Source organism: Grampus griseus, assembly GCF_964374135.1.
Source record: "Grampus griseus genome assembly, chromosome: 3".
Classification (NCBI taxonomy): domain Eukaryota; kingdom Metazoa; phylum Chordata; class Mammalia; order Artiodactyla; family Delphinidae; genus Grampus; species Grampus griseus.
In genome coordinates, this window is record NC_139019.1 from 146623391 (window position 1) to 146641414 (window position 18024).

Below are 18024 nucleotides of genomic sequence, written 5' to 3' on the forward strand. Positions count from 1 at the left end.
CGATGCTGGTCCAAACACGGTAGTCACTAGCTACACGTAGTTATTTATTATTTTATATTTTATTTTAAAAAATTTTTGGCTGCGTTGGGTCTCCATTGCTGCACGCGGGCTCCCTCCAGCTGCAGTGAGCGGGGGCCCCTCACTACGGTGGCCTCTCCCTCTGCGGAGCACAGGCTCCAGGTGCACAGGGTTCAGTAGTTGTGGTACGCAGGCCCAGCAGCCGCAGCTCGCGGGCTCCAGAGCGCAAGCCCAGCAGCCGTGGCGCACGGGCCCAGCTGCTCCGTGGCATGTGGGATCTTCCCGGACCAGGGCTCGAAACCGCGTCCCCTGCTCTGGCAGGCGGACTCCCAACCACTGCACCACCAGGGAAGCCCGCTACATGTAGCTATTTAAATTTAAGTTTAAATGAAGTACAATTAAATACAATTAAAAATCCAATCCAATTCAATTCAATTCAAATATAATTAAAACTTCAGTTCCTAAACCAAACCGGACACATTTCATGAGCTTAATAGCCACATACGGCTCGTGACTATCAAAGTGGACAGTGCAGGGACTTCCCTGGTGGCGCAGTGGTTAAGAATATACCTGGCAATGCAGGGGACACGGGTTTGATCCCTGGTCCGGGAAGATCCCACATGCCGCAGAGCAACTAAGCCCATGTGCTACAACTACTGAAGTCCGTGTGCCTAGAGCCTGTTCTCCGCAACAAGAGAAGCCACCACAGTGAGAAGCCCGTGCACCGCAGTGAAGAGCAACCCTGGCTCACTGCAACTAGAGAAAGCTCACGCACAGCAACGAAGACCCAACACAGCCAAAAATAAATTAATTAAATAAATAAATTAAAAAAAAAACATCACAAAGTGGACAGTGCAGCTGTAGAAAATGTAAACTAATCTGGTGAAAGGAAGCAGGTCAGTGTTTGCTAAGGCTGTGAAGGGATCAGGCTCTGACTACAAAAAGGACACAAGGGAACTTCTGGGGGGTGATAAAAATATTCTTACCTGGAGTGTGGAGGAAATTGCAGGGGTGTATATATTCATAAAAACGTGTCACAAAACAGTATAATTTAAGTGGGTACAATCTGTTTTACAAAAATCATACCTCAATAAAATTGATTCAAAACAGCAATGGGGCTTAGCGAAGGTGAAGGGGGCGGGGCAGAGGGAGATGTGTACATCTAGGTACCTGTCTATATGTAAGGAATATATTTAGTACTTGACTATGCCACTTTAGACAACTTAGTCTAATTTCTTACTGAGCTATTATCTTTATGTTTGTGGAAGGTGTATGAATACACTGCAGTTTCGCACATATTTATTTATGGGCAAATTCTTGTTGGCCCAGGAGAAAGAGCACAGAGATGTCATGTTGGCCCCGGGTGTCACTTGACCAACAAATGTCAATAAGCACTCATAATACACTGTGTGCTCTATTAGATACTGGGGCTCCAAAATAAAAGGAGCTCCACGCCTGGTAAGAGAGACAGGCATGCAAATTATTTCAATACCAAATAATAAATTAAGTCAGATGAAGGAAAGGAGTGGGGGTGTGGTGGTATCCACAAAACCCTAACAACACAAGCAAGGGGAGGGAGGTGGCAGAGGTCTGTACTACTGAAGTGTAATTAGGGAAATTAAACAGAATTCAGTCTGGTTGGAGCCCTGGATTTTTGGGAGGCAAGAATGCAAGGCTGGGGTGGGGGAGGGTAGAGAGGACAGAAGGTAAGAGCTAGATATTGAAATTTCTGTTAGCTAATCTTAGCTAAGCCTTGCTCCTGAAAACAAAAGGAAGCTAGTGAAGAGGAGAGGCAGGGCTAAGATGACCATAGTTGGTAACAGGATGAAGGGTGGGCTGAAGAGGGAGAAGAAGAGAACAGGAAGGAGGAAATCAGTTTTCATTTGGGTCCCTTCCTCCTTCCTTATGTATTTCTTTAGTTTGGGGCAAAGGGAGGTTGAGGCGGGGAAGAGCAATCACTCAAAAAATCCTTGCCGGGCTTCCCTGGTGGCGCGGTGGTTACGAATCCACCTGCCAATGCAGGGGACGTGGGTTTGAGCCCTGGTGCGGGAGGATCCCACAGGCTGCGGAGCAACTAAGCCCGTGCGCCACAACTGCTGAGCCTGCGCTCTAGAGCCCATAAGCCACAACTACTGAAGCCCACGCGCCTAGAGCCTGTGCTCCGCAACAAGAGAAGCCACCGCAATGAGAAGCCCGCGCACCGCAACGAAGATCAAATGCAGCGCCACCCCACCCCCCAAAAAGAGATCCTTGCCTTCTTCCTCTGTAATTTCCTATAATTCAATAAACGTAAAAATTCTGCCATGTGAGTTTCTCAACTGACTTGTGAAGAATCTATCCAGAGAGAAAGCAGCAAGGGAGATGGCCACTGTCACAAGAGCCAGTATGAACACAGCTGAGACCAGGAACGGCAACTATGTATGTGGCTTACAGGTCACTACTGTGGCTCAGATGCTATAGCCAGGGAGGCACAGCCAAGCCATTGAGGCACTCAGGCCTTCTGGGTCCATGTGGGGTCCCATCATCCTTCCAAAGGCAGTACACCAGCCAGTCACTACGGATCAAACTGAGTTGGCATGAAGAAACAATGCATTTGCCATTCCTGATGCAGATCCTTGGTTTATCGCTAATAGATGGAACAGGGGCAAGACCAGAGGTTCGCATGCTTCTTCTTAATGGGCCAGATTGTACGTATTTTAGGCCACACAGTCTCTTTTGCAACTACTCAGCTCTGCCACTGAAGCACGAAACCAGCCACAGACAATACATAAACAGATGAGCTGTGGCTGTGCTCCAGAAAAACTACTTATGGGCACTGGAATTTGAATTTTATATAATTTTCACATGTTCTAAAATAATATTCTTCTTTTAATTGTTTCAGAGTATTTAAAAGTGTAAAAAACTATTCTTAGATTGCTATGGTAAGGATAAAAAAAAATAAGGCAGTGGGTCAAATTTGGCCTCCAGCTGTAGCCTGCCGACCCTGAATAAGATAAACTTCCTGGAGCAGAAATAAGGAGTATCTGAAAAGATGTCAACTTAGTGATCTAGAAAGCAGTGATTCCCTATCTTTTCACCCCCAAAATTTCACGATTCTGCACACGGACTTTCTTTACATTTTTAATATTCAATGAACAGGAAAATATACAATGACAAAAAGCTACTAAGCATTAAGTAATGTTTTTACATAAATATGAATTTTATTAACACAGTCTTTACATACATATATACATGACAGTACAAATATGCACAAACATTATTTATTCAATCTACAAAGTTTAATGTGCACAGAATTCACAGGCCCCCTCGCAAAATTCTCAAGAGTTGGGAATACTGCTCCAGATGAACATGGTCATCAGTCCCAAGGACACTGCCAAGTAAGGCTTCTCATCCTCTACCTGGACACCCTTGGTAATCAAAACATGCCATCGTCAATGTTATTATGGCCCTAAGTCTTCCTGTTACCGGAGCAAAGGACTTGGCTTCCAGGGTACCTGTTGTGTCTAATGGATGAAGAACGAGTTTTAGGGGCTCTCTCAACAAACACCCTTCTTTGATTCCTACCCTAGGGAATGGTGGTGGTGGGTGGATTGTAATGGGGGGGTGGGGAGGGGAGGTAGTTTTAAGTGTTTGCCTGATGGTGATTTTTAAAAAAATAAAAGATAGAACTGAAAGACAGGAAAGAAAGAGAAAAAGGAGATCCTTGCACCGCAAAACAATTTAGAGGACTTTACTGGTACTAAATTGGTATGACCTGGGAAAAGTTTTAAAAAACAGGAACCGTGGTGTCTACCAATATGAAAACCCACAATAAGCAGGATTTCGATTTATTTCTTATTTTGATGTGACCATAAAGATCTAGCCTTATGCTAGAACTCTGCAAAGTTGATGCATCTAATGTTCCTATTACTGAGAAAGGAACCCAAACCATAAAATTTCCCCAAAGGGAAGGTGAATTCAATCAGCAAAATTAAAAGTGGGGGAAGTACTCACCTGAAACAGGTAAAGTGCAGACTGTTATCTGGAGATGTAAGTGTATGTTCTGGAGGGAGAACGGGTCTCATTCTGGGCACTGGGAGGCACATTTAAGAAATCCCAAATCAAAATTGTGTCATCATGGGAGCTGCTGATGATCTGAAATTCATCAAACTGTAGCCGAAACACACGTCCAGAATGTTCCTGTGAAACGTAACAGCTTTATGAATAAAACGAAATCTTTACAATCCCTCCTATCTCACTACCAGGGAGTTGGCACAGGCTGAAAATACAGCTCCTTATCCAGGCTTCCTACATAACTTTATTGAGCTTTGTCCTTCTCCCTAGGAATACAGATTCTGCCTTCCCTTCTAGGCTTTTTCTTTAATTTAACTTTGTGTCCTAGATCCTGGCCCATTAATATGTCAAAGAAGAAAAACTATGTGATCATCTTACAAAGGGTCTTAAGAAGGTAAGCAACAATATTTAATACCCATTCTTGATACACTGTAAAAACTAGGACCAGAAGAATAGTGTTTTTAACACCACCAAGCATATCTATCTCAAACCACAGCTAACATCAAAATTAATGGTGAAATACCAGAAGTCTTCCTATTAAAATCAAGAAGAAAACAAGAATGGCCCTGACTCAAGTTCTGCATGTTCTTCTAGTCAATGAAAGGAGAGAAAAAATAGAAGGGAAAACTCTATCAATATTTTCAAACAACTGTCTCCTCAAAAATACAAAAGTAAACAGACTGCTAGAAATAATGAGCTTGGCAAAGTTGGTAAAACAAGATTAATATATAAAAATAAAGTATTCCTATATGCCAAGCAATAATCCGTAGAAAACAGATTGAGGGGAAAGTCCACCATAATAGTACAAAAATGTGCTGAGTTATAAAACACAACACAACCACAGACACCCATATTAGGAAATCTCCCAAACTTGCAGACAGGAAATACTTTATGCTCTAGGAGGAAACCAGTCCACCTACAAATGAGGAAGCCTGCTTTCATATTTTAAGTTGTGTTAATACTCTTTATAAAAGAGCTCACAGAAATATGAATGTCAAATATTCTCTGATTTTGACTAATAAACAAAATTAACAGAACAGCGCATTTCTCAGAAGGCATGCTGTGAGGTACAGAAGCTTTCCAGTGATAGGCTCAGGGAGGTCTATCTGCAGGTGGCCAACCGCCAGCACAGGGAAGCACTTCCCTTTCAACAGATCACATACCACCAATGTGCGCAGACACAACGTGCTTGCTGGGGCTCGGGGGTCGAGAGCAGCCTGCAAGTCCCAAACTTTGATTTTCCTAGAAAGGAAAATGAAATCACAATTAGTGGAAAAGTCAACATTTTATATATTGTCAAGCATTCCCTCGATAGAAAGGAGTGCATTCGAACCGCCTATTTTAAAAGCTAATGGGGAACCTGCTGATGTTTTGACAAGGTATTTAAACCAATTACACTTGATTTGGAAAAAGTAAGGACCTACACATTCTCAGAATTGCTGAAATTGTGAAGAAATATTGTTTGAAGGGAGACAAGAAAACAACTTCACATTATCTAAATTCAATTCCTGACTTGATAATCTATGTCACCAAATTCATTAATCAGGAAGCTCTCTAGGGCTGAGTAGGTGCTGCTGACAGAAGCTAGGGCTCTCTGTGAAATTCCAAGGATACCTTTCTCCAAACTAAGCAAATGCTTAAAGTTAATAATAGGAGTATGAACAGACCAACTAACCCGTCTGTGAAGTATATATAAGGTCATCTTGAAAGGTTTACGGTTGCCATTTGCTCATTTTAAAAGTCATGAGGCTTTTTAAAGAGGATGTGTTCAATTCACCAAAAGGGGAAAAGAAATTTATCATTGAACTCACCAAAAAAAAAAAAAAAAAAAAAGCCTGGATTAATTTAGTGCTGGGACAAGGAACTAGCTACTCCCTGAGTTTACAATAATGGTTAAAAGCATAAGCTTATTAATTCATCCTTCTGGGTCTCAGTGTCCCCACTTGATCCTGCCATCCACCATTACATAAGAAATACCTAGCATGGGACCTAGCACATACACAGCTGCTTAATATGCAGTACTTATTTTTCCTCTTCATATAGTTATGGTCACGCATTTGAAAATTTGAAACACGTACCCATCATAGGCCCCACTGACAATCCTCTTGTTATCAAACCGGATGCATCGGACCAATTCTTCATGTCCCTCTAGGACTCTTAAACAGGCGCCACATTCAATATCCCACAGTCTTGAATGAAAAACAGATTTCTGTGAATCAACTTCCTACACATGATTCAAACTATCCATACGTGATCTTCCCTACCCTGGGAATCTTTATTTCTATCTCACTCCCAGTTCACATTATACACATGTGAAGATATGTGTGTACCTTTGTACCATTCATGTGTTTTTTAAGAACTAACTTGGGAGAAAGGCTTACTTTTCATTTTATTTCCTTTTACATAGTTTGAAACTTTTAAAAATCACATGCATGTTGTTATTATTTAAATAATACCAACAAAGAAATTTCAATTACATTTAGTTTGTAGGCATGCTCTTGATGTCTGAGTTGATGAAACCAAGTAGCCAAATGGTCTAGGAAGAATTCTGCGGGGGAGACAGGGATTGCAGGCCGTAAAGAAGAAAAAGGATGTTGGTGTGGGGAAGATAATAAATACAGCCCAGGGGGTTAGGCTTCCGCCACCAAGGTTAGAACTGGTGGACCAGCACAATGGTCTCCCTCTCCTGATGAGGCTTAGGGATTCCCCTTCCTAGATACAGTATTACAAGGTCAGAGTGGGAGCCTCTCATTAGGCATATGCAGTGTCTTAGAAATATAAACCCAGTGACTACCATCAGCCTTTTTCTCTGTATATGATTTATGTAACAATTCTGGAAAGAGATTTTTAAAAAATTATCACTGATTTAACTACATTATTTGTAAAAAGAAACCACAGCAAACTAACATGTACAAAACAAAGTTAGCAAATTAATTCTATAATGACATTTTCTTAGCCTCCCCACTAGTACCTATCATAAATCCAATGAATATTCTATCCTCAGCAAATGTTCTCATCAGTGTCAGTGATGATGGCTTCTCTAATCTACTGTGAAGAGAACACTGCCACTATAACTCCAAAGTGGTTCTCTTCCATAAACTACTCAGCAGTACACATTATTATTTTGTAGAAGCTCGGAGGTTCCAATGAGGAAGTTAAGAATTGTTTATTGCTGAAATATTAAGTAATACCAAGCATAAAGAATGCAACAGAACCAAGATTCAAGTTCTCAACTGACTTTTATGATACCTTAAAACTTAAAATGATAAAGAAAACTTTTGGCAGTTAAAGTTACATTGTGTTTGCTTTCTTTCTTTCTTTTTCTAAAAAAATAATCTTGAACCCAATCCTTATTTTGCCCAAACAGGCAATTTGATTATAAAAAAGCTACTAGAATATGTTGGGACAGTTGGAAAAATGACTTGGGGTAATTAAATAGATATTTAAGGGAAGTTCTTAATAAGATAAAAAGTGTTTAAAGACATTCATATTTATTAGAAAGCAAGGACAATGAGTGTTGGGAAGAAAAAAGGGAGATAAGATAAATGACCAAACAGGAATTGATGACAGTGTTGGGAGAGAGAAATAAAGTACACTGCCCTCTGTTAGGGAGAGAGGCAGGGGCTCACTGGTAAGGGAAAGGAGAGCATCAGGCTGGAGCATCCTCTGTTCTGAGGCACTATGGTATTAAGTGATCTTGGGTGGAGTTGAGGTTATAAAACCTTGTGCACTGGGGGAATCTTGGAAGAATACCCAGGGCATACACAATTTACCCACTTTAGTGTGCAGAACCAGAGAGATAAATAAAAGTTACCTAAAGTTTTCTTATCTGAAGCAGCCCCCAAAACTGAGTCTTTTGAGCATCAGGACTGGAGATAAGTCAACACTATGGCAAAAATGAGCCCACTCTGTCACCACACCAACTTCTACCCACCTTATGGTATTATCCGATGATCCACTAACAACCAGCCGATCCCTGTACTGGAGACAGGCAATGCCTCGCTTGTGCCCATTCAGAGTACGAACAAATTCACAGGTGCTCGTGCTCCAGACCTGTACAACAAATTAGCAATAGATTTAAGAATAAATGCAGAAAAGCCCTTGCACAATGTACCTTTAAAAAAAAAATCAGAACTTCTAAGAATGACCACAATACTTGATTATGAAATACACTGGGAAGGTTGGGGAACAGATTGGATAGCATAACATTTCCTTAGCTGCTGAGTGATAAAACTGGAATGAAATACAGAGGGAATTTGTGAAGTCTCCAAACCTTGAGATCTTCACAAAGAGAACATCTCCTGGATGGTTCAGACATTCATTTGCCTAGAGAGAAGGGTCTGGGCCAGATCTTATGTTTTTAGGCCGGGTGACACGTCAAACCCAATGTAACTGATGTGAAAGGGCTTCACCTTTTGCATCCTCTTCTTTTCCAGCATAGTTTCTCGAATAGCTCCATTTGTTTTGACACATCACTCCTAATATTATGTATGTGGAATAAATAACCCCTCTTTTGTGAGGCTGTCTGCAAGACTCAGATGTCCATAGACACACTTAATACCAGCCAAATAAGGAGACACAAAGTAACCAATGTTCCCTGAATTATTTTATTAGCTGCATTTGTAGTTGAATGGGACAACCAGATACCCAGAGGCAAAAGGATGAAGTTGGATCCCTGTGTCACACTGTATACAAAAATTTAATTCAACATGGATCAATGATCTAAATGTAGCAGCTGAAACTGTAACTCTCAGAAGAAAACATAAGAGTAAATCTTTGTGACCTTGTATTAGGCAACTGTTTCTTAGATATGATAATAAAAGCACAAGTAACAAAAAAAATTGATGAACTTGACTTCAACAAAGTTAAAACTATTTGTGTTTCAAAGGACACCATCAAGAAAGTGAAAAGACAACCCACAGGAAGAAAATATTTGCAAATCATTTATCTGATAAGGGACTTGTAACCAGAACATGTAAAGAACTTTTGCAACTAAATAATAAAGAGACAAATAATCTAAGGTTTGAAAAGAGCAAAAGATTTAAGTAGATGTCTCTTCAAAGAAGTTATAAAAATGGCCAATAAGCACATGATGCTCAACATCACTGGTCATTAGGGAAATTGAAAGAAAAACTGCAGAGACACCACTAAATACCTACCAGGATGGCTATAATAGACACACACACACACACACACACACACAAACAAGGGCTGGCAAGGATATGGAGAAATATCTGGGCTGATATTATGCAACATCTGTTTTTTTTTTTTTTTGCTGTACGCGGGCCTCTCACTGTTGTGGCCCCTCCCGCTGCAGAGCACAGGCTCCGGACGCGCAGGCCCAGCGGCCACGGCCCATGGGCCCAGCCGCTCCGTGGCATGCAGGATCCTCCTGGACCGGGGCACGAACCCGTGTCCCTTGAATCGGCAGGCGGACCCTCAACCACTGCACCACCAGGGAAGCCCCAACATCTGTTTTGTACAAAGGCCCAAACCCTCTTGACTTCCAGGCACTGGTCTCGTACAAATTGGTGTGACTGACTGGTGAGGTGCCAAAAATCCTAGTTTTTCAGCTTCCAGACTCTATCCAATCTAAAAGTCTGATGCTATCTAGTCTGTGATCTGTGGGGCTAGATACTAGCATGCTGGCCAGTACGGGTCATAAAAGGAAGGTTTCTGAGCCCATACACTGCTGGTGAGATTGTTAAATGGTGAAGCCATTTTGGAAAACAGTTTGGCAGTTCCTGAAGATGTTCAACACAGAGTTACCATCCCAAGAGAATTAAAAGTGTATGTACATGCAAACATCTGTACACAAATATTTATGGCAGCATTATATATAACAGATAGAATGTGCAAACAATCAAAATGTCCGTGAACTGACGAACGGATAAACAAAATGTGGTGCATCCACACACAGAATTTTTCTAGTCATCAGAAGGAATGAAGTCTGATTCATGCTGCAAAGTACATGGATGACCCTTGAAAACACTACACTAAGTGAAAGAAGCCAGACACAAAAGGCCACATGTATATGATAACATTTATCTGAAAAGTCTCAAATAGGCAAATCCAGAGAAGGAAGATTACTGACTGCCAGGGACTGGGGGTAGAGAACAGGGGTTGACTGCTAATGGGTATGAGGTTTTTTCAGAGGGTGATAAAGATGTTCTGAAACTAGTGATGACCATACAACACTGTGAATATACGAAACCACTGAATGGTATGCTTTCAAATGATGAATCTTATGGTATGTGAATTATATCTCAATAAGGCTGTTATAAAAATATAAGGAAAGCTAAAATTTTAATAAGTTAACATGTACATTGGAACCAGCACTGCATTTACCATACCCGATGGATCACCCTAGACTACAAGTGCTTGTCACACGTCTGCCTCACACCACACGTTGAGCTCCTTGGAGGCAGGGACATGTCCTGTTCCTCATCATATCTCTAGCATCCAGCCCAGGGTCTATGGCATGGCAGGCTCTCAAGATTAGGTGAATAAATCAAAGCTGAACTCTGCCACTAACTAGCTAATGTGGCCTCCAGCACAGTCCTCTGTGCCACATCTGTAAAATGTGGCTCAGCAGAGTGCTGGGAGGGTGGAATGAGGCAGTAATGGGAAGCTTCTGGCACATGGTACATGTCCCATAGGTTAGTTCTCTTCCCTTTAAAAAGGTTATCAACAATGTCCTTTCATGAAATAGAGGACTGCTCTCGGTCCGGACCCCATGACCCTTTTCTACGACCTTGCCTACGGCTTGAGAAGCATAAAGAATGAGCATGCCTTGAGGTCTCATAAGCACAAGTAGAGGAGAATAAAGATCTTGCCAGATGCGAGGTTGGTATAAGCCACCTCTGCTTTCTCTGTGTTCTAAAAGGGATGGCAACAAGCAGAGTTATGACTGCAGACACACTTACTTTGATGGTCCTGTCCCCAGAGGCAGACACTATGTACTTATCGTCAAAGTCTACTACATTGACAGCAGCACGGTGGCCAACCAGGACACGGCGTAAAGTGATATCAGTGGCAGAAGCCATGTCCCACACTGCGATGGAGCGGTCCTTGGAACAGGTCACCATCAGTCCATTGCTGAAGCGTAAGTGCAGTACAGCCTCGTTGTGGTGGATCAACGTGTTCAGAACTTCACCCGTGTTCACATCCCAGACTCTAGGGAACAGAAAAGCACAATGCTTAATTATCGAGACAACCAGGAAAAGATTCCTGTGTCTGTGCTCTGGGCCCATTTTTAGTAGTAGGCTGGGGAGGAGTGGACTTCACGTGTATCTGGTGACTGGGACCTGACACCATGCTTAAAAGGAGCCCCCAGAAGCAATTTCTCTATTTGTGAAGAAATGGTAAGATGGTTTCAAAAAAGAAGGCCAGGGCTTCCCTGGTGGCGCAGTGGTTGAGAGTTCGCCTGCCAATGCAGGGGACACGGGTTCGTGCCCCGGTCCGGGAAGATCCCACATGCCACGGAGTGGCTGGACCCGTGAGCCATGGCCGCTAAGCCTGCGCGTCCGGAGCCTGTGCTCTGCAACGGGAGAGGTCACAACAGTGAGAGGCCCGCGTACCGCAAAAAAAAAAAAAAAAAAAAAAAAAGAAGGCCAATTCTGACTCCTGCCCAGGTATTCAGGGATGGTGTTTGCAGCCTTGTGCTGATGGCAAAAAATGATGCAAGGAAGTGGGCTTTGCAGTGAGTTTGAGATGACAGAAAGAAGATGGCTTGGTGGCTGGGTTCCAAGCTTAAGGTTGTTTTTGACCTCTGACAAGCTTTTGAGTCTATTATTTATCCACTGCAAACTATCTATCCACACCCATCTATCTACCCAACCGCTTTATGGACAAAGCACATGTCTCCAATTGCTTCACCCTTGAGATACAGGCTTCTTAGGGGCAGCCCTTTCACATCATAGCTTTTCTGTAACCCCAATCTCCTAAGGGGACAAGTTCTTGCAGAGCAGACGAAGAGAGTCTCAGGCTTCTAAGGCCGAGACATGACCTATCGTGGAAGCAGCAGCCTGGAAGCACTGAGTCAGGGAAAGGATACTAGGCATGCTGGTGACTATTTCAATCTCTTAGGTGTGCCTGTAAAGCAATCCTCTTCAAATCTCTGACTCACTCTAGAAGAGGCATTTCCTTTCCTCCCCATGACATGCCTTCCTCAGGCTGCCAGCAGTCCAGCTGAAGCTTTACTGTATTACCTCTAGGCTCTGGTGAACGCATCACTATAGCAAAATCCAAAGCCATCTGGTATGGAAAAATATCCTTGTCCCAGTGGTTTAGGAGTAGATCCCAATAATGTTTCCTTTCTACTCTCAACTCCCAACCAGCAGTCACTGCTTCCCTTCTACTGTAGAACACTGCCACTTCCATCTTCATCACTCTGCCCCTGGGGTGGCATCTGAAAACTAGTGTCTCCATCACTGGAAAAGCTACATAATATCAAGATAGTCTTGAGTGCTATAAATTCAAGGCTCGAAATTAACTAACTATGTGACTGAGTAAATTATTCACCTCTCTGGCCTCCATTTCCCAATACTACATCTATAAAAAAGAAGATACTACTTACTTTAGAAAGGTTGATGTGAGAATTCAATAGAATAACATTATACAAAATATCGGGCACATTATTTGTGTCCCTCAAAAAGTGCTGCAAATCTCTGCTTCTGATTCTTCTGGTACTTGTAGTTTACTGTCCACCACACTCCTAGAACACCTGCTTCCTTCCTCTCTCCTCTAGAGCGTGGTCTCCCAGGAGAAAGCTACCCTGATACTGTCAGGTACTGTGCTTTTACAGGAAGGCATGTTGCCATCTCTAGAATGTATGGTAATGGGAATAGGACCTACTTAACAAAAGTTAGCTTTCCTGCCCACTTTGTTCAAATGTACCTACACCACAAATGGTTTTGAAATATAGCATACAAAAACATATACAGAGCATGTGTGTACTTTATCGCAGAAGAGGAGGTGAATCTGTCTCCTTGTGGAAGGTACAGAAGTTCAGGCCAGTGAAATCCAATCACTCACCTCACTGTAGAGTCAGAAGAGCCAGTCACAATGACACGTTCATCATACTGGAGACAAAGGACAGAGCCAGTGTGTCCCGTTAACACTTTCAAACATTCCAAGCTGGTTTTATCCCAGATCTATTGAGACAAACACAAACAGTAATTTAGTATATCACATTCTGATCAATGTTTTTATCATACCTTATTTTCTGAATCGTAAAACAAAACAAAGCTGTGTTACAGTAAATAAGAGCAGTAAACATCAAGCAGGTGGTAAATGACAAGAGGGGAAGAAGAGGCAATACTGAATAACTTCCAGAATAGGTACACTACTTTGCTTACTTTGTCCCCATAACTACTGTGCCCATTATACTTAACAGCTTTATAAAGAGAATTTTTAAATAAACTCTGTGAAAAGAGTTGGCTCACCCTCTGGAAAACAACGGGACAGTATCTATTAAGAGCTTTTAAAAATGCATACCCCTTAACCCATTACATTTGTTTATGAAAGTTTAAAAATGAAAAATGTTCAGCATCTCAGAATAACTTCAAAGTAAATTATGAAGAGTTTTTAATGAGAAAACACACTGCTTTATTATAGTTACTTTTTTAAAAAAATCGGACTAAAAGTCATCTCTATAGTGACATAAACATTATGTATATTTAAAAAAAAAAGATTAAAAGGAAGTAAAGTGTTGATAGTTGGCTTTGTACTCTGAATGCCGTTTTTCTCCTCTCTTTTGATCTTTCCAGTGTTTTCCAAGTTTTCAATAATGTCCCAAAATAATGGGGGGATGGAAAGTGATTTTTTTCAAAGACTGTTTTGTTAAAAATAGAATCTACGGAACTATTTCTTCCCTTGTAAAAGTACTATCATAATTTGCAGTGTCCCTAAAGTTTACCACAAATGGCCAAGATATTACAAGCACTACAGACAGTTAAGTGTCCTTCTATAATAGTAAGGCTTGCTTCTAATTTCTGACCTAGTAGAACCACAGCTATTTTGAAAGTGTGCGCTGATCAAGGACTGAAGCAGAATGAAGTACAGAAGGTTTCCAACCATTGGTCTAGATGAGCTCTCTAAATCGTATTTTTGCTCCATTGTTCCGTGTCTTATAAATCAAGTGTAGGCCTAATTTAGGCATGGGTGGGCCTCTATTAAGAGAATTCTTTAGAAACATCCAGCGTAAGTGAAATGCAAGCCCACGGCCAGCCCATGCTTTGACAAGGTCATTATAAACCATTCTTACCTACTCCTTAAAGGAGAACTGCCAAAATTAAATAATAACAGTTTCAAGAGCATATTTGTGGCCACAGGTGAGGATTATCAATAAGTATTACATAAAAATAGAGTTCTGTGGTCAAGTATGTTTTCAAAGTTGGAAAACTCTGGGTGCCTCTACTGTATGTCTTCTCAGAGCCTTTATATGCTACTGTAACCTGTAAATTTCTAAGAAAGGGATACAGCATGCAGTGTTTTCTAAATTTCTTTGAAGGGAATTACTCTTCAAAGCAATATCCTTTGGATTCACATCCACAGAATACCTTTTGGGAAACACTATAATACATATAGGAAACCAACAAAACAGTTTCTTTATATTCTATAATTCAGTGATTTTCTGCCCTAGTTATTGGAATTATTGAAATTCCACTATTTTATAAAACAAAAAACACACAAGCAAAAATACCTTTTAACTCACCCAAAGTAAAAGAATATAGAAAACAAGGCCAAGGGGAGAAAGCCCACTACAACCTATCTTCCCAGTTGACTGTAACTAAAAACTCTAGACAAAATACAAAAACAACTAGCTGAGGACTCTGAAAACTGTGAGGGGAAGGGCAGCCAGGAGAAAGCAAGTATTTTATTGAATACATTGTAGCAAGGGGTAAGAGTTTGGAGACAGGATCCACGTGGGGTGAGTTTACCATTCTTTCTGTTTTCTCATTTCCTTCTTTTGTGGTCTTGACCCAAAGGCAGGTCCAGATCAAGGAACTGCACAGTGAAACAGCAGCACAGGCAGCTACAATCTGAGAAACCAGTCTTTCTGGACAGAAGGGCTGAAAAAGGAATCCTTGGGGACCAAAGAATGTGCGAAAGACCCTATTTTCTTTTTCTCTTTTCTCAAATGGCTTTGATCCAAAGGACAAGTCCAGTCATGGAGATGTACTGCAGAGCAGTGGAACAGGTAACTAAAATTCTAAGAGAAACCCCATTTTTCTGGCCAAAGGAAAATGAAGAAAGGATCCTTGTGGGCTGTAGAGACTTAGGGAAATCCAAAACAAAAAAGAGCTGGAAAAAAGAAAAAGGCTTCCCTAATTGTATATGAGAACCCACACAACACATGACTTGGGCTTGCCCTTAAGCAGTGCATGCACAGGACAGACTAAGCCAACACATCAAAGGCCGGAAAAAGCGCCCTGATATTTAAACTACCACTGAAGTCTCAGACTAAACTCTGAGTAGTGCAAGCCCAAGACAGACCCAAAGTAGCATGGCAAAAAGCAGAAAAGAGATTAGAACCAACCCCCCTAACTAGGCTGACCACCTGCTTAAAAAAATACTCACTCACACATATTCTCCAGAGGATTATAACAGGATCCATAGACTTTACAATACAACATCCATAATGTACAAGATACAATCCAAAATTACTTGACATTCAAAAGCCAAGAAAAGTGACCAATTCTCAGGGGAACAGACAATCAACACATGACAAGCTAGAGATTACCCAAATGTTGTCATGGTCAAAGACTTCAAAGCAGTTGTTGTAACTATACTCCATGAAGTAAAGATAAACACATTTGATATGAATGAAAAGAGAGAAGTTCTCAGTAGAGAAACAGAAACTATAAAATATAATATCTGAAATCTTAAAATTCACTCAATGGGGGAAAATAGCAGAATACAGATGAAAAATTCAGTCAATTTGAAGGCTAAGAGAGATTACCCAGAAAAGAGAGGGAAAAAAGATTGGGAAAAAGTAAGACAATATCAAAAGATCTAATACTTGTGTAATTAGAGTCTCAGAAGGAGAGGAGAAAGAAATTGGTGCAGAAACAAAATTGAATAAATAACGGCCCAAACTTCTGAAATTTGGTGAAAGGCACAAATTTACAGATTCAAAAAGCTCAGTGAAAGAACTCTTAGATATGACATCAAAAGTATGAGGCATAAAAGAAAACACTGGCAAACTAGACTAGACAAATTAAAATCTTCTGCTCTACTTAAGATATCATTGAGAAAGTGAAAAGACAAGTCACAGAATGGAAGAAAATATTTGCAAAACATATCTAAAAAAGAACCTGTATCCATAATATATAAAGAGCTCTCAAAACCCAATAATATGAAAACAGAGAACCCATTTTAAAATTGTACAAAAGATCTGAATAGAAACTTCACCAATGAATATACAGATGGCAAATAAGCATGTGAAAAGATGCTCATTATCACTGATCACTGGAGAAATGTAACTTTACACCAAAATGAGATATGTCTACATACCTATTCAAATGGCTAATATCCAAAAAAAACAAAACAAAACAAAAAAAAAAACCCTGAGACTACCAAGGGCTGACCAGGATGCAGAACAAAAGGAATTCTCATACATCGCTGATGGGAATGTAAAATGGCATAGCCACTTGAAAATACAGCTTGGCCGTTTCTTCACAGGTAAAACGTACGCTTACCATATCAGTTAGCAATCCCACTCCTAGGTTTTTATCCAAGTGAACTGAAAACTTACGTTCTCGCAAAAACGTGCATGCATATGTTTACAGTGTCTTTATTCATAATTGTGAAAAACTGTAAACACAAATGTCCTTCAGTAGGTAAATGGATAAACACACTGTGGTGTAACCATAAAGCAGAATGTTACTCACCAATAAAAAGGAACTAACTATCGTTATGTGCAACAATGTAGAAGAATCTCTAATGCACAATGCTAAGCCTAAAAAGTCAGACTCAAAAGGCTACATACTGTGTGAGTCCATTTACAGGACATTCTTGAAAAGGCAAAATTATAGGGACAGAAAAAAACATCAGTGGTTGTCAGGACCCCGGGGAAAAATGGGTAAACGCAAAGCAGCAGGACAAAGGAATCTGGTGGATGACGGAACTATTCTGGATCTTGATAATAATTGTTGTGGTTGCACAATTCTTTGTGCTTGTCAAAACTCACGGAACTTTACATCAAAAAGAGTGCATGTAAATTATAACTAAAAGTAAAATTATCCCACAACGTTTTCTTAAATATGAGAAAATAAGCTACAAACAATGTGAAACAAAATCTATTAGAGCCATTAAACATTAAACACAGAGAAATGATCCCGTTTATCTACTATTGAAAAGTAAATAAAAACAATATAAATTGCTCTATCATTCTTTTGTGTTATCAATTGAGCCTTTCACAGAAACCATAAAAGGTAATGATTTTCATTTATATGCAAGTCAGCAACACTTTTACCAGCTAGCCAAGAAATCAAGAGCCCTGTGGATACTGAGATATTTTCTACTTGCACCTAAATACGGAATACAGAAAGTGAATGTGCTTAGAGAAGGGTAAGAAGCGAGAAAATCCAAGGGTCCAGTGTTAGTAGAGGGAAACGCTCTGGCTCTGGTTCTTTAGAACCACGCAGACAGCTGCCAAGATTGAGTGGAACAGATAAAAACCAATCAGGGGGAAATGGAGAGATTGTTACCTCTAATGTCTAACATGTAACCACAATTCTAAAAATAATACATACAAAATGCAGTCATTCACCTTAATAGAATTATCTCGAAGGCCACTGATAATTTTTTCATCATCATACTGTAAACAGTAGACACCTTTACTATTTTCAGAGCGGCACTGAATCCTCTGCAAGTTGTGTCGTCCACACCGCCAGTTAGATTCTATAGTCTAAGGGAAAAAGGAGGCAACAGATGAGTTTTTGTGAA

The 18024-nt window shown here is 40.7% G+C and overlaps 1 protein-coding gene across 7 annotated transcripts in view; it reads right to left on the reverse strand.

Annotated features, from left to right (window-relative positions):
- The window catches only part of FBXW11 (F-box and WD repeat domain containing 11), a 132409-nt gene that overhangs the window by 5778 nt on the left and 108607 nt on the right, over window positions 1-18024 (reverse strand). For 6 of the 7 annotated variants that reach the window (XM_082652024.1, XM_082652029.1, XM_082652027.1 and 3 more), the window contains 7 exons: window positions 17849-17986; window positions 13108-13226; window positions 10998-11247; window positions 8006-8124; window positions 6150-6260; window positions 5235-5313; window positions 4012-4197 (listed from right to left, as the gene is read on the reverse strand). In XM_082652024.1, coding sequence (XP_082508150.1) covers window positions 4036-4197; window positions 5235-5313; window positions 6150-6260; window positions 8006-8124; window positions 10998-11247; window positions 13108-13226; window positions 17849-17986 — 978 coding nt within the window. In that variant the 3' untranslated portion in view covers window positions 4012-4035. Of the gene's footprint in view, window positions 1-3324; window positions 3522-4011; window positions 4198-5234; window positions 5314-6149; window positions 6261-8005; window positions 8125-10997; window positions 11248-13107; window positions 13227-17848; window positions 17987-18024 lie in introns of those variants that run through there. The other variant, XM_082652028.1, reaches the window with a different exon arrangement.